Source organism: Ambystoma mexicanum, chromosome 3q, assembly GCF_040938575.1.
Source record: "Ambystoma mexicanum isolate Mex_15411 chromosome 3q, UKY_AmexF1_1, whole genome shotgun sequence".
Classification (NCBI taxonomy): domain Eukaryota; kingdom Metazoa; phylum Chordata; class Amphibia; order Caudata; family Ambystomatidae; genus Ambystoma; species Ambystoma mexicanum.
This window is the reverse complement of record NC_090926.1, coordinates 1,092,500,386-1,092,521,373: the sequence shown is the minus strand read 5'-3', so window position 1 is coordinate 1,092,521,373 and position 20,988 is coordinate 1,092,500,386. Positions and strand designations below refer to the sequence as shown.

The following is a 20,988-nucleotide window of genomic DNA, read 5'->3' as shown; positions in this document are numbered from 1 at the left end:
TCCATAAAGGCAGCATAATCAAGGATGAGCTTTTCAAGGGCTCGAGCCATACGCGCAATCAAAACCATATCATCCATGTAGGCCAACAGAAGCAAGATTCTGTTGCCCATCCTTGGGACAATTTGGGGTTGAATTTAATTGGTGGTCTAACAGACCATTATGTACAGTAGGGGCGCCAGGACACAGACCTTGTGCACACCCATCTCAACCATTTATTCAGCTTCTAACTCAGACATGGTTGGACTGGTGGAGTCTTATAAGAAGTTCCACTAACCCCTCGGGACAGTTCATAGACCTAAGCACACACCACAAACTAGCCTGAGTCACTTTATTGAAGGTGGAGCTCAGGTCCACGAAGGCCAGAAAAATCAGCTCCTCCTTAATGTACAGAGAATGGGCCACTATAAGTTCAATATTTAAAGATTCATCTGGAGTACCCAAACCCGGTCTGAATCCCAATTGGAATGGGGACAGAATGTCATTCTGTGATGTCCGAGTTTCAAGTCTAGCAATAACTGTTCGACCAAAAGCTTTAAAAAGTGAATCCATGAGGGACATGGGCCCTTCTGAAAAAGGCAGTTCCCTCCGCCCCTTGTAGTGGATCAGCTGAATCAGAGCCGTAGTGCATGAAGATGGTACTGCCCCCCCAGCTATAATGGTTTTGAACCCCATAGTCACAATGAGAGCCCACAGGTTGATCTCATATAAGAGGTCAGCCAGAATATTATCCGGACTTTCCACCCTGTTCACATTCTGGCTTTTTATCACTCTGAATATTTCCTCCACTGTGAAAGGGAGCATGGGGTCCATAGTCCTAGGCATGTGTAGCATGTAGGAGTCCGATATAAGGGATTGCTCAGGGAGGACCGCCAGTGTCTTCTGTGCCATAAAGACACAAAAAGTACTCCAACCAAGCCTGGTCTGGGACGATGGTGTCTAAACTTTGGGGTCTATATTTATAAAATGGGCAATAGTTCACAATTTCCCAAAACATGTTTGCATTATTATTCCAAGCTACAGACACCCGGTCGTGCCAAGCAGCATTCTCAATCTCTGCTATTCTATGTTCTCTGGCTTTTCTATATTGTGCCTTTGCAGCAATAATTTCACTTCTAGAATGGGCAGTGCTTTTGAGAGAAGCTAAAAGCATAGATGTTTTTCTTTATGCATGCTGAATTAAACCAACAAATCTGATCCAGCCTTCTCTTATCCCAGCCACTGATAGTAAATAGATTTGACAGATTGGCCATTAAAGTCGACAACTTAGTTAGTTGTCACTCGAATCGTACCTCCTGCTTGATAGTGCATTGATCTCCTGTCGGTTAGTTTGCAAGATTTCCTTAATTATCTCCCCGTGGTCAATTGAGGGCCATTTCAACCTTCTTTGAAGCTTTCTGCTGAGACCTCACAGAGAAGCAAGGACGATTGGGAAGAGATCACTGACTATGGGCCTCATTCCGAGTATGGCGGTAAGGGATAGCGGCCACCGGTAACGAGACCAGTGGTGGTGATCCCTTACCGCCATACTCCGAGTTCCCTTTGCGCCCTCGCCCTTAACGCCTGCTTTGAGCAGGTGTTAAAGTCGAGGGCGCAAAGGGGCCTCCAAGCCAATAACGGTGACCGTAATGAAAGGTCACCGTTATTTGCATCTTCCCCATTCCCATTGAGCCCTATGGGGGCTCATTTGGGAATGGGGAAGAGCCTTGGTGAATGGGGAATTACCGCCCGGCCAACCTTGGAATGGGGCGGTAATTCCGCCATCCACCAAGGCGCTGCCGGTCCGGGTACGGCCTCAACCAAGGCGTTAATAGCGCCATTGGTTAGCGCCGTACTCGGAATGAGGCCCTATGTCCTCAGCAACATGAAAGTCCACCACTTGGCTCCAAATGTTCAACGGGACACAGAAATAATCAATAATGGACCTAGGGCTGAAGAAAAGGTTGCTTTTCATGGTTTGTCTTTAGGGAAAAAGCCATTAACTGATTGCATACACCAATCATGCAGATTCTGCAGTAATCACAGCTCATCAGTGCACGTAGGACAAAATTGGATTTGAGATCCCTACCAAACCATCTTCAGTGTCATCAAAAAGAGCAAGTGCTGCACCATCTCCATTTTCGCACTAAAGTCCCCACCCAGTATTAGGACCGCTTCCTGCTCCCTTTCATGCTCAATAATTCTGCCATCACACTTTTCAGGCCTGTCAGGCATTCCTTCTTATATTGTTGGTGAGGATTATTTTAAAAAGTTACCAACACAATATCCATGCCCTGGGCCCTCTTTAACTTAATCACTTGGAAAGAAAAGTTTGAAATGTCCAATAAAATTGGTTGGCTAGAGAAAAACGACTTAACCAGTATGGGGTGTCCAGTCATTTGGTCGACTACAAACTGGTCGACTGCAATTTGGTCGACGTCATTTGGTCGAAAACCAAATGGTCGAATTTTTTTTTTTTTATTTATATATGTGTTTTGTGGGTTTTCGTGTTAAAAAAAAAAAAGAAAGATAAAAAAGGGGGTTGGGGGGGGGTTGGGGGGGGACCCCCCCAAAAAAAAAAAAAAGGTAAAAAAAAAAAAAAAAAAAAATTCGACCATTTGGTTTTCGACCAAATTGATTCGACCAGTTGTCCAGTCGACCAATTGATTTCGACCAAATGACTGGCAACCCCAGTATGGCCATACCACTGCAACAGCGGCCCTGTTCATTTTTCTGAGCAGGAATACAGTAATCCACATATCTGTCCGTATTACTTTGTCCAGGGACCAGATTCCTGGAGCAGCAATACATCGGCCTGCTTGAGGAAAGCCAGCACATCCAATTTGCCAACCTAGTTCTGGCTCCTGCCACATTCCAGGAGATAATTTTAAGTGGGCAAGCCAAGGATACATCAGCCAGGGGAGCTGGACTAAGGGATAATACGGCCCCCTTCCATTATTGGATGGATCCCACGGAACTTCAAGGAACTCATCCTCAACAGGGTGGCTTATGGAGGTCAGAGTCTGCCCAATTTTAGAAAAGTCTGTGGTAGTCAGTTAATAGCATCCATCTCTGTAAGGTACTCGAAGCGATTTCCAAGGGGCAAATGACATACAGACCCTAGAAAACCTCCAACAGCATGACTCTGTAGGGAAGGACCCCATTGCATCATGTTCATCGGATCCTCATGAGCAGTTCCCTGTGTGTGCCAAGACACACTGGGGGTACGTTGACATTTACCAGACTGCATCGCCCCAATGTTATGCAAACCCTTACCTGGATAAAGAAAAGTTCAATGGTACCAGCCAGGCACTAGTACTATTCAGAATAAGCCCCAAGTTTGGAATTGAGCGCAAAGGTAGTCCCCATCGATAGAGGTATTTGTTTGTCCAACCCAGGGGACCTTCTGGCCTAGAGGTTATGATGCAGATTGATGAAACTGGCATTTAAATTGAAATGTATCCAGTATGCTGCTTTATAGACCAAGGACTTGCAGTCCTATGATAAGCCTGCCCTCAATTGGGTAATGTTCACAATCACTAAACCGGAGATAGGGCTTCCAGTGGGAGGTTCAGTTTTACAGGATTAGGGGTTATACCATGGGAGGGTGACAACTGATTTTCATCCTTAGCTGCAATCACTAATGATGGTTTGTGGTCATCCGCTCTGGCAACCTCCTGGGCCTTAGCTGGTATTCCAATCCCGGACGGGGCGGTTCCCAAGAATGCAGTTTTTACTATAGGATTGGGTGGATGGATTTGTGATGGGTGGATTTGGCACCATAACTGGGTGGAATGATCTCTGTGTGCTGTTCAATGCCAAGAGAACTTCCTCCTTGAAGGACCTCATAAAATCATTCATTATAACACGAGAGCCCGGGATTCGAACCTGTGGTGCTATGCATTGTCTTTCTTCCAAGACAAACACGTTGCCCCTGAGCTATTCTCCTGGCCTTGTAAATAAAGGATTAAAAACAGTCCATGTTAAAATTCTCATAAAATCCATAAAAACCATCAAAACCTGCACTTTAGTGACACAATTTTTCTAAATCCTGATTGAGCACCAACAGGGCAAACTTCTGATGAGCCATGATGCCCCGATCATCACCTGCCTGTTCACACGGTTGTGGAGGTGGACTACTAGACACTAGATAAGGGGTCATGGTCAGGACCCGCCAGGTCTGCTGCACCAGGGCCCTCCTCATGCTCTACAAGCGTGGCAGGTAGAGGGGAGGCAATAGCATCATCCCCAGCCTTGCCATCAAAATCACCCCCAATGGTGACATCTCCCCTATTGTCTCTGGTAGCACTCGGCTCCAGGCAAATGCAAATCAGCTCCTGGAAGTAAAAGCATTTACCGTGGCCTTGATTTTTTCACCTAGCTGACCGGCCACCTGCAGTAGGTAGTTATCGTGGGAGGGTTGTGATCTGCCCCCATCTTGCCCCTACTTTTCTTTGAGGTGTTGCTGACTTCTTCTCCTCTGCCCTCCCCCCTTTGGGTAGCTTTTCTCTTGACCATTCTCCAGGCAGACCAAGCCCCCTGCTCCTTACTTGCTGCGTCTGATACTTATGGGGAAGTGGGAGTTGCTTTGGGTCCCTTGCAAAGCCTGTTGAGCTGTACAAGGCTTCACTGGAATACTGCAGCTGTGTCTAATTAAACTTCCTGCAAGAACCTCTGACTTGACAATGGAACAATATAGCATTGGGGCAGGTCACCTCACCTGCCAGTCTCCTAGGAATTAGTAGAACGATTGAAACTCCCGTGGGGCCACTAGCCCCTTCAACTTCCTGATTATTAAAAGTTCACTCCCGAAACAGCTCCATCTCCGGCCTGCTCTGCTTGTCTCCTCTGGCAGAGTGGACGCCTTGTAACGTTAAGGGGCACATGGGGTGTAAAATAGAAAGAGAAAGGTCCGAATACACGTAACGGATAGAAACGCAAATGCATCCATACGACCAAGCACAGAACGTGCCAGAGGGCCTGCCGCATATGGACCAGTCAACTAAACCATTATAAGCCGTTATACCATCCCAGTGGTTGTAATCAGGGCAATTGAATGGCAAGACTACACAGCCAACAGCAAAGCCAACAGCAGGCCAACAGCTGGCCCTGCCAGCAGCTCTGATCTGCTCTGCATTGCTTCAAGGTAATGATCACTAGCACCTGGATGACGCTCAGCCAGTCTCCGCCTCCATCCTGGAGGCCAGCAGCATGCCCTGCCAGCCGCTTCCCTCCATGGGTGACGCTCAGCCAGTCTCCGCCTCCATCCTGGAGGCCAGCAGCATGCCCTGCCAGCCGCTTCCCTCCATGGTGCTTCAGGGTACTGATCACTAGCACCTGGGTGACACTCAGCCAGTCTCTGCCTCCCTCCTGGAGGCCAGCAGCATGCCCTGCCAGCCGCTCCCCTCTGTGGTGCTTCAGGGTACTGATCACTAGCACCTGGGTGATGCTCAGCCAGTCTCTGCCTCCCTCCTGCAGACCAGCAGCATGCCCTGCCAGCCGCTCCCCTCCGTGGTGCTTCAGGGTAATGATCACTAGCACCTGGGTGACGCTCAGCCAGTCTCTGCCTCCCTCCTGGAGGCCAGCAGCATGTCCTGCCAGCCGCTCTGCTCCGTGGTGCTTTAGGGTAATGATCACTAGCACCTGGGTGACGCTCAGTCAGTCTCCGCCTCCCTCCTGGAGGCCAGCAGCATGCCCTGCCAGCCGCTCCGCTCCGTGGTGCTTTAGGGTAATGATCACTAGCACCTGGGTGACGCTCAGTCAGTCTCTGCCTCCCTCCTGGAGGCCAGCAGCATGCCCTGCCAGCCGCTCCCCTCCGTGGTGCTTCAGGGTACTGATCACTAGCACCTGGGTGACACTCAGCCAGTCTCCGCCTCCCTCCTGCAGACCAGCAGCATGCCCTACCAGCCGCTCCCCTCTGTGGTGCTTCAGGGTACTGATCACTAGCACCTTGGTGACCCTCAGCCAGTCTCTGCCTCCCTCCTGGAGGCCAGCAGCATGCCCTGCCAGCCGCTCCGCTCCGTGGTGCTTCAGGGTACTGATCACTAGCACCTGGGTGATGCTCAGCCAGTCTCTGCCTCCCTCCTGCAGACCAGCAGCATGCCCTGCCAGCCGCTCCGCTCCGTGGTGCTTTAGGGTAATGATCACTAGCACCTGGGTGACGCTCAGTCAGTCTCTGCCTCCCTCCTGGAGGCCAGCAGCATGCCCTGCCAGCTGCTCCGCTCCGTGGTGCTTTAGGGTAATGATCACTAGCACCTGGGTGACGCTCAGTCAGTCTCTGCCTCCCTCCTGGAGGCCAGCAGCATGCCCTGCCAGCCGCTCCCCTCCGTGGTGCTTCAGGGTACTGATCACTAGCACCTGGGTGACACTCAGCCAGTCTCCGCATCCCTCCTGCAGACCAGCAGCATGCCCTACCAGCCGCTCCCCTCTGTGGTGCTTCAGGGTACTGATCACTAGCACCTTGGTGACCCTCAGCCAGTCTCTGCCTCCCTCCTGGAGGCCAGCAGCATGCCCTGCCAGCCGCTCCGCTCCGTGGTGCTTCAGGGTACTGATCACTAGCACCTGGGTGATGCTCAGCCAGTCTCTGCCTCCCTCCTGCAGACCAGCAGCATGCCCTGCCAGCCGCTCCGCTCCGTGGTGCTTTAGGGTAATGATCACTAGCACCTGGGTGACGCTCAGTCAGTCTCTGCCTCCCTCCTGGAGGCCAGCAGCATGCCCTGCCAACCGGTCCCCTCCGTGGTGCTTCAGGGTACTGATCACTAGCACCTGGGTGACGTTCAGCCAGTCTCCGCCTCCCTCCTGGAGGCCAGCAGCATGTCCTGCCAGCCGCTCCCCTCTGTGGTGCTTCAGGGTACTGATCACTAGCACCTTGGTGACCCTCAGCCAGTCTCTGCCTCCCTCCTGGAGGCCAGCAGCATGCCCTGCCAGCCGCTCCGCTCCGTGGTGCTTCAGGGTACTGATCACTAGCACCTGGGTGATGCTCAGCCAGTCTCTGCCTCCCTCCTGGAGGCCAGCAGCATGCCCTGCCAGCCGCTCCGCTCCGTGGTGCTTTAGGGTAATGATCACTAGCACCTGGGTGACGCTCAGTCAGTCTCTGCCTCCCTCCTGGAGGCCAGCAGCATGCCCTGCCAACCGGTCCCCTCCGTGGTGCTTCAGGGTACTGATCACTAGCACCTGGGTGACGCTCAGACGGTCTTCGCCTCACTCCGGCAGGTAAACAGTCGGCCACGGCAGCCGCTTAATTGTGCCATTAATTCTTGCTTCTCTTCCTCCAGATTGAGAATACCACTCATTCGCCACTTCCCATTCAAGCTATCTCTGCAACCCATGCAACCCTTGCAACCTACATATAAGCCCAATGGGCTTGTCTACTCTGTACATCGCTCTGTTGTTTCCCATGTACATTTATGCTTAATGAAACCGAAACATACGTACATGTATTTATACACAAATACATATGTATAAGAACATGTCAAAGAAAGAAATTGACCAACAGCTGATTTGGCCGCAGTAATTATGATCAGTGATTAGAAATTTGGCAGCAATATTAATCTGGATAGATTGTAAAGGTTTTATCAAGAGGATCAGCAATAGTAGTAAAAACACATGAGCACACCTGGAAATCTTTGTGGCCTCAAAGATTAAACAAGTACAAATACACAAATAAGATGAAACCTATGCAACACACAGCTCCAATAGCATTTAAATACATAAGGGTTTCATGAATACAAAAAAGGAAGCTAGCTGGCGCCCCTCTCTGGATAGAACATATCTTAATAACCTGTTCAATTGCATATCACCACACCAAATGCCAGGCAAACCTCATTTGAACAAGAGTACCAACAGCAACCCCATACACGTGTTTCAGCCTTGTTGGGCCTCATTAGTGAGGTGGAGCTGTGCCTCTCTGAGTACAGTGAGCAAGGGGTCCACGTCTGGGTTCCACCAGGTAACTTAGGGTGACCAACCCCAAGTTCCTTTCAAAAATACATAAATGGTAGCAGACACCCCTCTCTGGATAGAACATTGCATGATAACCTGTTCTGTGGTTTTTTTCCCACTATGAGATTCCGCAGCAATCACTTTTTGCTCACTGTACTTTTCACAAAGGAGGAATATCCAATTGCATATCAGTCTTTGTCCCTGTTTCATGGGTTATCTATGATGTGAATTTCTGAATAAGGTGTTAACCATTAATTTAAACCTGTATGCTCCTTCCTTCGTTCGTTCATGCTGCTCATATCCTTGGCATGCACTAACATCCACTCACTCTCACAGATGCATGTGCAGAATCGTCTCCTTTGGCCAGGCTGCGTGCCTCTAACCAACATGTTTGTAATCCATGTGCAAGCCATTCCATCATGTGCAGACATCATCCTTAGTCCTGCATGCTGTTGGTACAATAATGACGGTCCACATATCCCGCTTCTCGTGCACAGTGGTCCTGTCAACAATTTCACCAAACAGTCCTTGCTCTCCATTTTGTACTTCCTCTGCCATAGCTTCCATAGCAAAATCCCTGGATATCATAAGGTACACTTGTGTAGCCAGAGTGGCTTTGCAGGTAGAGATCTCACAGAGTTTTGAGGGCCTGTATGAATGTGTGGCTTCAGCACTGAACTGTACTGCTAGCTTTTTGCACCGGTAAATGGGCTCTGTATTCCAGAGAGCAGTAGCAATGGGCCTGTGCTTAGTTGAGCCAAAAGGGTGTTCTTCTGTGGAGGTGGGAAATCGCTTCTGGTGCCCATGGCCGCACTGGGGCATAACATTGTCTCAGGCGCCAATGAAAAAGTGGCCCACAGTTGCAAATGGCAATTCATTCCTGTTTTGTGACAGACTATTTGAATAGTACCCAAGGGGGAGTTTTGGGATAAACTGTGATGCAAATTGTGCATTTTAAAGAATTCTTACCCATCAACACTGGTCAACACTACTAGCCGCCGCATATTGAAGTAACTCATCGAACGGGCCCACTTTGGCCCAAAAAAGTGGCCCATTTTCACCCAAAAAACTGTCGACACCAGCATTTTCCGTTTTTGGTTCGGGCATCTCCCTATAGGCCAACCGCGCCTGCAGTGGTGCATGGTGCATGTTGATTTTGAGATGGTTTCTGCAGTGAATGGTGTATGCAATGCTGCATATTATACACTCAGCAACATCTGTGCAAAACTGCACACATAAAGCATATCCCGCCAGTATCTCTGGTGCAGGTGCTATTTGAAACGTTGGTACTAATGGCATTTTTAGTGCTCAACTCGAAATTTGATACATTGGGCCTCATTACAAGTGTGCCGGTCTGGTAACAATGGTGCCGGTAAGCCTACAAGCACCGTTGTTACCAGACCGGCAGACTACACGTCTGCGGGCGGGTGCCGTACTGCCCAACAGGGTCAGACCTGGCAGGCAGAACGGCACCTGCCCGCAGAGTAGTCCTTCTAACAACAGTCCAGCTTATGACCACTTCCTACTCCTGGACTCCTCCTCTTCTTTGATGCTCTGAACTACATCCTTCTGAACTTGAACAACAACAACCCCATAGAACGTGGTGAACTCTTTCAACTGGAGCAAGAGCGTGTCTCTCTCCATGCTAGCTTGCTTGGACATCCTCTTCCTCAATTATTCTTTTGGGACTCTCCTACGGAACATACAAACAACAATATCAGGGTGGCATCTCTGTACTGTCACTCACAATAGTATGACAACTTACACATTTATACAGTATAAATGAGGGCGGGAAATTAATGCTTGCCTCCTAGTCTTTAAAAGAATGAATATTCCCAGCGCAACTAGCAGGGGTAATCTTCATTCTATGTCAAGAATGGAGGCGAGCATTATACATGTTTAAATCTTCCCTAGCACAGTTGTTGCTATCCCTCTTATTGGTTTAAAATAAAAATATTTAAACATACAATCGCTAGCCCAGTCAACTGATTGCATGATATCTTGCAGTGTCATTCCTGCTGTAAAGGCTTTGGAGGCCATCGCCCCTCCCATTGAATGCGTGCCATATTCTCTTAGGTTGATGCCTGCTAATTGCATCATTTGACGCACCCATCTGGCTATGGTGGCCGTTGCTACAACTTGAAATGGTTTCCTGTGTGCTCTTAGCAATTGTGTAGTGCCTGCCACTCTGCTGTTCTGCTCTCGTACTCTTTAATGCATCTCGCGACGCACCATTTGGAATTATCTGGGAAATAGGGGTAATGCACTGAGGTGGATCCTGTCTTTGTTCTCCTTACAATCGAGAAGGTCACACCCACGGGTCCAAAAGAATTTCTATGAATCTATAGAGCTCTGACATCTGCTACTCGCTTGCAGGAAACTAGACACAAGCGCACTGCTAGTTTGCCTGACAACTGTTTCAGTGATAGCAATCTGTCTGCTGGCCAGCTATCAATTAATCTCAGTACCACTGTGCCGCCCCACAGCTGTTTATACCTCGGCTCTGGCAGTACTTTATATCGCGCCCCTTTTATAAGTCTGGTCACTGCAGGATTCTCTCCTGCTGGCACACACTCTACTGGCAAGTGACCCACGGAAATGGGTGACCTATAGACTCCAATCATCCGGAAGGCCATGCCATCTTGTAGTATGTGTGCTAGAAAGATTAGAATCGCTACAATAGGTGCTGAAACAGGATGAAAATGTCTCCCTCTGCACCAGCTCGACCACTTGGCCCAAGCCGCGGAGTAACTCCTCCTAGTGAAGGGGGCCCAAGATTCAGCGATGAGCTCTGCAGCCTGTGTCAAAATGCCTGGCAACTCCCAGCGTCTCCTGATATTCTGCACTTTATCAGTGGGAGAGTCCCTCTCACTCTCAGAGGGTGAAACCCAGCTGGGTCCATGATTAGGTGCTCTCCTTCTGGGAGCACTCGTGGAATGTCCACTGTCATTTCCATCAGTGTGGGAAACCACACCTGCGATTTCCACATCGGAGCTATCAGAATCAGCTCTGCCTTCTCTCTCCGACACTTCGCTAGGACTCTGCTCAACATCTCAAAGGGGGGAAATGCATAATGAATATCCCCTGTCCACGTGTGTAGGAAAGTGTCTGTCCCTCGAGCAGCTGGGTCCAGCCTCCAGGTGAAAAAGCTGCTTGTCTGAGCATTGAGACGTGACACAAAAAGGTCGGAGTGGACTGGACCCCACCGCTGGTTGAGCCGCTGGAAAATCTCTGGGTCTAGCTTCCAGTCACTGGAATCCGTTAGATAACGAGAGTTCCAGTCGGCTACTACGTTGAGCTCTCCTGACAGGTATTCTGCTGTGACTGACGTTCCTGACTGGACGCAGAAGTGCCAGATGTCTTTCGCCAGTTCTGCTAGTAGCTTGGATCTCGTCCCCCCTAAGTGATTTATGTACCTCACTGCCAATATATTGCCCATCATGAGGCGCACGCATGAACTCACTCTCCCTTTTGTGAATGCCTTATTGGCGAAAGAGCCTGCTAGTAGTTTCAGAAATTTATGTGAAGGCAAAACGTTTCTTCGCTCCATTTTCCTCCGGTCTCTAGAGACCTGCATCTCGCTCCCCATTCTAGTCGGCTTGCACCCGACTCGATCACTAGGACTAGCCGGTCTCCAAATATGGCACGACCATTCCAGGCGTCCATATTCTTCAACCACTATTCCAGTTCGGTGATAGAGTCTCGGTCCAGGGGCACTCTCTGGTGATATCTTAGACCCGGCTGTCGGTGACTGATCTTTAGCATCTGCAGGGTCCAGTAATAGGCCAGGGAAAATAGCTTGAATAGGTGCTGCTAGCATCCTCACTATCCTTGCTAGTCCCAGGATCGATATCTCTTGTCTTCTCAGGCAGTCCCTTATCTCTTTCTGGATGTCTTTTATTTTTCTGCCTGGCAGCTTTAGTATTGCTTTCCTGGTGTCTAGGACGAAACCCAGGAAGTCTAATCTCTGAGCTGGTTTGGTCTCTGACTTCTCCTTGTTCACTAGGAATCCCAGAGAGGATAGTAGGTCCTGCACCCACGAGGTCTGATACACTAGTATGTACCGATCCTCTGCTAGGACCAGGAGGTTGTCCAGGTATATAATCATTCGGATCCCCTTCTCCCGGATCGCACCTGCTACTGGCTTCATCAATTTGGTGAAAGCCCAGGGTGCAGAGACTGGCCCGAAAGGCATTGTGCTGAAACGCCAAAGCTGCCTGTTCCAGCGAAATGCCAGGAAGGTCCTGAACTCTGCCTGTACCACCACTGTGAAGTAGGAATCTTTCAAGTCTATCCTGGTTAGCCAGTCCCCTTCTCTCAGCGTGTCTCTGAGCTGATGTATACCTTCCATTTTGAAATGATGGTATACTATCCAGCTGTTCAGTTCTTTCAGGTTTATCACTGGTCACACTTTCTCTTTCCTGTGCCCCAGAAACATAGAACTGACAAATCTCGGCTTTGTTCTGTACTGTTCTATGGCTCCTTTCAGCTCTAACTGCCGGAGTTCGTGATGTGTTTTCCCTAGCTCTGCTTTTTGCATCTGTAATTCATGTGGCCAGCTCTCTTGAATTGGCTCCTGTATGAACTCTATGTGCAAACATCTCACTGTCTGCAAGACCAGTGCATCGCTGGAAAGCTCACGCCAGCGTTCCCAATAGAGGTGCGTTCTCCCTCCCACTGGAGGATAGATTGCTTCTCTCACCTGTGCTTGGCCGGCTCCACTCCCTCTGCGTCCTCTTGGGAAGCGTCCTCTTTCCGGGAAGAATATGTCCTGTTGTTTGGTCTCTCAGTATTGCTCTCTGGGGTTGTGGGGTCTTCTGCCTCCTTGTTATCGACCGGCCGATCGACCCCTATGGCGGCTGGTCCCGGCCAAACCTCTGCCTGGGAATATTCTGTTTATGGACGCCAGGGCCTTTACCAAGGAGGTGTAGGTGGTCACAAACTTGCCCATTTCCTTTCTAAAGGTCTCCCCGAAGAGGAGTCCCTGGGCTGCTTTCCTGGCCTCGTAGGAGGCTAGATCGCTGAAATTGGCTTCGATCTTGAGTAAGAGGCCTCTCCTTCTCTCGGATGAGATGGGGCAGTTGGCGTTGCCAAGAAGGCATACTGCTCTCTGGGGCCAGTTTGCAAGGGCTTCGGGCTCGATCTCCTCCCCGGTGTCCCTGGCCCTCTCGGCCAGGTCAATTATCTTTGCCTGTGGCCCTGAAATATCCAGGTCCTTCTCTTGGCAACTGCGCCAAGATCTATTGATACCTTTAGGAGGATCCTTGCTGGACTTAGCGACAAATGCCAGCATCTTCGGATCTAACTCTAGTGTCCCTGTCACCTTGCCCGGCAGGTCCGGACGGGGCATTCCACCGAAGGTGATGCCTCACCACTTTGTCCAGTGCCTTTCTCAACCTGAACGCCATGTACTTGGTCACCCTCGGAGAGGGTTGCCAGTCGGAGGCTTGCGGGTTCCGGATGCTGGCTCTTCGTCCAGGTGTTTTTCCTTATGGGATCTCTTGCCTCTGCTGGGCTTTGCCCATTTTTCCTCCTCCTTCTCTTCACCTACTTGGGAAGATCGTTCGTCATCTGCTGGCTCCTCTTCCGAGCCGAGGTCATCATTGTCCATATTTGCTTCCACTGGGGAGGGGGTCTTGAGGCCTGGCACAGCTGATCGGTGTATGAACACTTCCCTGAGGTTCATAAATGCGTCACCAGTCTCTGGGGCCTTGTGAGGGACCCTGTATGGTTGACTTGAGGGGTCATCAGAGGTCTTCCTCTTTTGGGTCTGGTTACTCCCCTTTGCACCTCTGGTAGAGGGCTCTATGGGCGTGCTTTTCTTTTCAAAGGTGCTTTCCCTGGGCTGACTTAGTAAAGCCTCTAGGGTCTCCAGTCTCTCCTGCAGGGTTTTCATCTCCTGCGCAACTGCGTCCACCAATGAGCTCCCCAGCACTTTCTTAAAGCTGGGGTCGAGGTCCAGGGACTGCTCCTCCTCGCTCCATCCAAATTCGGACATGTTGATAGTGCTGTGTGCCTTGTACCTTTACGGTGTCTAGGACACACCCACTGCTGCGTTGGTTCTTAATTGTGAGGGAAAGCAGCGCTCTCCTGCTTAGTACTTTGTTTTACTATGCCTTCACCTTGTTAAAATGTATATTATGTTTCTTTTCTGGTTTCCTTTTTCAGTGGCTCGCACCTGTGTCTATCCTTCTTTCCTTCACGTGCTTATTTGCACTGCTAGCCTTTTGAGCCTGTGGTCTCTCTCTTTCGTGCTGATTGAACTGCAGACTGTTTATGATGCTGTGAATACGTGTTGGGCAATCTGCTCCAGCCACGTGTTCTCTGCGCGTGAGATCGTGCTCTCTCTCTGCCTGAGAGAGTCTCCTAGTGGGGGGGCTTCAGTGCAAGCGATCGTTTTGCTTATTGTAGGCTAGAGGCCTTCATTTCGCTTTTCGCTTTGCTTATTGTAGGCTAGAAGCCTTTATTTCATTTTTTGTAATGGGCCGGGCTCTGTTCCTAATCAACTGTAGAGTCACAATGATTTACGGGGCGCCACACAACTTCTAAGCTCTGCCTCCCTGTTGGAGGGGGCTGCCATGTCGCTCTGCTCCCCGGCTCTGCCCCTGCAAAGGTGCGGGCTGTAGCGTCCTCTGCCTGAGTGGGATATGAAATCGCTCGTTCTCTGAGCTTATGCTGCTCTGTTCAACTGATGCGTGTCAGGTATTTCACGAAACAAGCCGTATCCTTAAGCTGCCTACCCTTAGGTGTTTCCCAAAATAAACAGCGTACTTCAGATATATTCCCCATACAATTCGTAGTACTCTTAAGTCTGGTAAATCACACTATTCTCCAATTAACTTGTCACTGCTATCTATTCATAAGCATGCTTTACTCAAGAGTAGCTGTGAAAGTGTACTTATCTGATTGAAGAGCAGGAAAGAAGAGGAGGTGTCCAGGAGTAGGAAGTGGTCATAAGCTGGACTGTTGTTAGAAGGACTACAGAGAGTGTGGGACTTGTCATTTTTAAACAAGAACATGAAAAGAGTTAAAGTGTAAGTCACCTTTCCAGTTTTCTTATGTTTTATGGTTGAAACTGCTGAAGAGTGAAGAATGAAGTTGAAGCATAATGCTCGCCTCCAGTCTTGACATAGAATGTAAAGCAGCTCACCAGCCCCTCATTTTATTGGACGCTCTGAAGCAGCAGCCACCCAGTACATTTAACTGTGCCTTCTACCTACCTGCCTGCTTGTTAAGTCTTTTCCCATTAGAAAACCTCTCTAAACCAATCTATCCAAAACACATTTTTCCGCAGGATGCAGTGATCATGTATTCAATGGTTTGGATTTTCCTGGGAATGACCGCAAAATGGTCAAGTCTGACTCAGATTTGAGCTGTCAGACCTTATGCACAACTGACCCTTTCTGCGAGATGTACTCGTACATCACGGAGGAGTTTGTCAACAAAGACCTGAGGTGAGCACTCACAGATTTTCCTTCGTTAATGCACATTTGGTGACAGAGTGACCTAGATGTTTTGCGACAAAGAACAGCTTACACTAAATTATTAAATTATGTGAATTGCAAAATATGTATCCCGTGCCCACTACAATGGCTTGACGCTTCCAATCACTGTATATACCAAATGTTATGAACCAAACATGATGGACCTCAGTTTATCATTCTTAGAAGTCTGAACAGAGCCACTGTAATCGAATTACAATCTTCTCCGATGAATATTGATCTCTCAGACAAAAGAGTATTCAAATTATGCGAAAAACTGCAAGAGCAAATTGGCAGAAGCCATTGTTCATCTATCTTTAGCAGATGATTCACCTATAAAAGGGCATGGTTGCCAGATATGTGTTGCAAATGGGAGAGTATGGCTCTCAGTTTAAGTGGGAACAAGTGCCCCTGTATGTTCAGGGTGACAATGAATACAGTTTCAGTGTATCATGGCTAGAAGGAGAGAAAATTGAGGATTAAAGAAAATTGACTCGATCCTCCTTTGCCAGCCATGGTTTTGAAAATGAACCTGTGTGCCTAATACATGAACAACATATATTAGCAAGCTCTGAAACCAAACGGTGCATCCATACGGCAGTATCACAAATATCGGCACCATTTGTGTACACCCAGACCACCAGGTAAAGGCTTGCTAAGTCTAGCAGTTGACTAGACTTTGTACCTGTTGAGTTCATAACAACTACAAACATGCTATCATAGGAGGAAACTGATTAAATATGTATTGGGTTTACAAATCAAACAGTGGTAGATCATGTTGTTTGAGGATCTACTGGTGCCTGATTCAACTCTTTTTCCCATAAGGAACGTTTCTTTCATGGTTTCCGGGACCATGCCCAATTCTCAGGTGCTTACTTTAATCTGTGGGGAGGAGAGATGGTGTTGGTATCTGTGTTTGAGGATTCTGGACTGTCAGGATTCATGAGATGCTCTGCTTCGCATAGTGTGGAACTGGTCCAATTGTTCATCCTTTTATGAGTTCATCAACACATTTCTCCATGACGACCGTCATGTCTATCAATTAAATCATATGAGCTTTGTCCGCTATGCTATAGTGCACATCTTTCTTTAGGTACTCAGGAGATGACCACATTTTGTTGACTAAAGATCCCGGTCATGAGGGGAATTAGAAACCAGTTTGGTGGAATTTTGGCTGAGTGTAATGGAATAAAGGTTTGGTATTAATGAGTGCCCTGCTCTGATTGGTCTTCCACTATCCTGTACCCTAAAATGTTTATCTGTATACCCCTGTACCTCTTAACAACTCCTTGATGTCAGTGTATGGACACTGAGAGCAGAATTGCTACACTCTGTTATGTATAACTGCTATGAAGTTGTAATAGCCGTTGTGTTGTGAGTCACTGATCGTACTACCTCCCTTTGCCATACACGCCCTAATCCCATATCCTGCTTGCTAAGCTGGTGTGTCTTTCTGATCGACTCGGTAGATCCTGCTTGGGCATTTACCATACAGAAGTGGAGAGTTAACCCGCCGCCCTGCTTTCACGGGCAGCTGTTGGCGCACCAAGTCTCCCAATGGTCTTGTGAGCATGCAGTCAGTCACAAGATTGGGCTGTCGATCCCCCACTTCAGGTTACTTCAGCAGGTCATCTCTGTGAGGGGGCAGGACCTCCCAGAACCCCGCCCTGCTAATATTCAGGAGCACTCCTGTCCAAACTTAACCGCCAGCAGTGGCCAGGACTGCTATGCCCTTGAGCAGTCTCGAGAGCAGGGTGAACATTAGAAAGCACCTCTATGGGACATTTCATGGCTACTGTGGTCATGGTCGGATTCATGCATCAGAGCCAGGTTACTTTGTGGCTGCCATGCTTGCTGGTCAGTCCATGCCCCAAGTTTCTGACTTTTGATGAAGCATGAGAGGTGACAGTGGTATTAGATATTGCTGCTTGTGATTTTTTTTGGGGACTGTCACTTTGAAGCCCTGGCCTGAAAAAAAAGTGTGCATCAAGCATTATTCAAGCAGCAAAGGAATCTTCATGTATATGAAGAATTGCAGATATCTTGAAACTGTATGGAAACGAATGACAAAACCCAACAGTTCATGTCCTGGCTGTCATTGTAGATGCTTCTAGCATGCTAGTTATTTTTAAGTTGACCATTTGGGACAAGACACCAGGGCCATAGTTGCAGTCCAATCCCAGCAAACCCAAAGTAAATTATGACAAGGATGACTTCCAGTGCCATGGGCGACAATGATAACCATGACACATGACACCTACACCAGGGAAGCAGACAAAATACCATGTCAGAGAATGATAGCATGTTGCCCAATACAAATCAGATACAGTGACAGAGAATGGGGGTGTTAGGTGTTTGGTAATAGTGAAAATGAGATCTGTAGCTGTGCCAGTGCTGGCTTACTGGTAATGAAGCATGAGGAATGTTGAGGAAATTAGCTGCCATGGTTAATGTTGTTGAATCTCACTATTAGAACCCCAGGCATGCACAAAGAGGAACAGCTCTCTAAATATGTGTACTTCCTTCCCACACTGATTAGATGGTCCAACATGTGCCTTGTTCTCACATATAGGAGTATCACTCCCTTATGAGATTTTAGTGTTGTCCCCCAGTATTGATACCCACTTGAAGAGCTGTTGTCTATCTCCCACAGCAGCAGCACCACTTCCTTACGTATGGTTCTATCAACTAGGTGAGCAGATTGTTAACACATATTTACAACTCTTCAATCATAGATGGGAGAGTAGATCTCTCATAAATGTGTATGCCTCTCTCACACAGGAAAGATGCTTCTTACTTTTAGAGATTACACATCACTCTGTACGAGCTAAAGCAAGAGCTCTGATGTCCTTCTTTTTTAGGGGGCTGTGTGGTAGAAGGACAAAGTCTACATAGCAACAAAAATGCCACAAAACAGCTACCGTCCCACCACGATGAGGCGTCAGTAGCCCACAATGACAACACTTATATAGCTAACATAGCTAGTACAGGTAAGGGTAGCATGAAGTGTGCAAAAACATATTTTAATATTATCTAGTCCACTTTCATACAAAACATAAAACAAATCTCCCTCAACCAGTTACAAAGTCTATTGACAGTATACCTCAAAATCACATAAGAAGAGTTTGACAACAACTGAGATGAGGAAGAGACAAGGATTAGTGATGAATACTCCTAATAAGAACTAAAACCTGTCTTCTCAATATCACATAAAGGACAGCCTGTCAAAAACTGAGATGAGGAATGGGCAAGGACCAGTGATGTTTACTCCCAATGAAAACCAACACCACCAGTCTAGTCAAAGGTAGAATCCAATTGGCCCGACATGGTTTAAAACTATGCCAGGAAGAGAAACATTGAGTTCTCCAGCTTGGTGCAGAGCAAGGTCTCGCCGGCATTGCAGAAACCCTGATCTGCTCAGCAGTCAAGTCAAAGACAGAGGGTTCACTGTCCCTGGCGCATGTCGGGAGTCCCGGGGAAGAAACAGCTGGCGATGGCAGAGCTGCTGGAGCAACCATGCTAGCAGCCCCAAGAAACCGAAAGGAGACCCAATTCCCGGTCCGGGAAATGGAGAGCAGTGGCAAGGAGGTGAAATGCCCTGGGCAAGTAAAATAACACATCCACATGGAAAACCGCAGCAGAGGTATCGAACAGCTACCAGAGCCTCAGATGAAATGCAGCAAGAAGGCGAGATGCGCAGAAAAGGACGCGGAAGCCAACCACACAGAAAGCAGCAAGCAAAGGTAACCAAGAGCTACATGAGCCTCGGAGAGATACCCCGCTGTCCCGAAGACACAAACCGAGGAGAGAGTTATGCAAGCAGATGAAAGGCGGCTGGTAACTCAGGGAAGCAAGAGCGTAAAAGGGTTTGAAGCCCTGGGAATGTCGGGTGTTTGCCGCTCACACGTCATGGGATAACATTGAGAAGAGGCTATGGAACCCTAGAAATTAACTGTGTATGAAAGCCCTGGCTGGCGAGGGTACCAGGCAAAGCCAATTTAGTGAAATGAAGTAAAATATATAAAAGTCCTAGTAGCAGAGTATACCAGGCAAAGTCAAATGTGTGTAATGTACTGCATTGAATGCAAAAGATAACTTGGAAGATGTGTATACCAGGTATCCCGGAAGTCTGGGACCCGCACCTAATTGAAGAATCTTAAGAAGGGATTCCCAAGGAAGATCCATGCACTTAGGATTTTGAGTTGTATTGAATGTGAAAGAGAACCTTGCAGGGGAGTATATCAGATATCCTGTGAGTCTTTGAACCACACACAAATTGTAATCCAGTAAGAAGGGAATCCCAAGGAAGATGCATTACCTTAGGATTTTGACTTATCTTGTGAAAAACTTGTGTATGAGCGTGATATAAATAAAATATCATATCATATCTTAAATCTGAGGAGAAACCTGGGGAAGGGAGCCATTTCCCCTGGAGTGGATTGCAACACCAAGATGAGGGAGTTATCCTCTTGGGCTACAAGGAACTTGGTTATTCTTTGATTTCATTTATGGAGGAGAGACCTGGGGAAGGGTGTCCTTCCCTGTAACTGTGAACATTGTAGAACCTTTGTTGGATTTACACTTTTGTGTTGGATTTTAACATGTGTGCACTTTAAGAATGAGGACACTACCCGTAGCACCTTAGAGTTTGCTTTAGAGTGTGAGGGCTAGGATAGGAATTTGGTCACAGGACATATTTTTACTTTGGACATCTTGACATAGGACATACTCTTAGTTTTGGTTGAGGTAGGGAAATACCTCCTAGATTAGGGATAGTGAGGCATTGTTCAACCCCATTATTATTTAATAAAAGTCTATAACCTGAACCAGGAATCCTCTGTGTCCGTGTTTCATTCCTGGCTCCTCACAGCACCCATAAATGAACAAGAGGTGATCTGGGCCTTTTATTGTGCTTCAGACCTCGTAAAGAGGTTCTAGGCCTCTGACTGGCTTGTCCAAATAATAAATGAAAGTCTGGAGGCAAAAGCATCTTTAGATTAACTTGTCTTTTTCTGCCATTATTAAAAACATGTATCAGACATAGGTGATGTTTCTATTGGAGGTACTGACTTGCCTTCTGTGATTTGAGAGTTTTGAACTTGCCCTGACATGCAGTCAAATGGATGTGAGCTACCTGAAAAAGTGTATTTGACAGTAAATATCCAAAAAAGTAAACAACAACTAAATCTCTAAATTGCAGGGCATCACCATTCTGCACAATGATGGCCTTTGTGTCACTACTTTTCGTCCATGTGGAGGAGTCGCTATCATTCACAAATCTTCAATTCCTATCAGATCATCCCCACTTCAAGTCCCACATAGCTATGAACTGAACTAAAACTTGCCAAGTTGGAACCCTGCCCACAAACTACTATCAACATCCTCCTCCTCTACCACCAGCCCACCCATACCAACTCACCTGACACAGACTTCCCCCTCTGCTTGCTCCCCTCATCAAACCTAATACCACATTCCTACTTCTGTGTGACTTTAACATTGGATTTAATGACACCTCTGAACACCAAAGCCACTTCCCTCACTGCCACCCTACAAGACATGAGCTTCACCTAATCTATCAGTTCACCTACTC

The 20,988-nt window shown here is 47.9% G+C and overlaps 1 protein-coding gene across 3 annotated transcripts in view; it reads left to right on the top strand.

Moving 5' to 3' along the window:
* Window positions 1-20,988, top strand: part of LOC138581962 (coagulation factor XI-like) — a 349,622-nt gene that overhangs the window by 274,565 nt on the left and 54,069 nt on the right. For all 3 annotated transcript variants that reach the window (XM_069652873.1, XM_069652874.1, XM_069652871.1), the window contains exon 9: window positions 15,212-15,371. In XM_069652873.1, coding sequence (XP_069508974.1) covers window positions 15,212-15,371 — 160 coding nt within the window. The remainder of the gene's footprint in view (window positions 1-15,211; window positions 15,372-20,988) is intronic.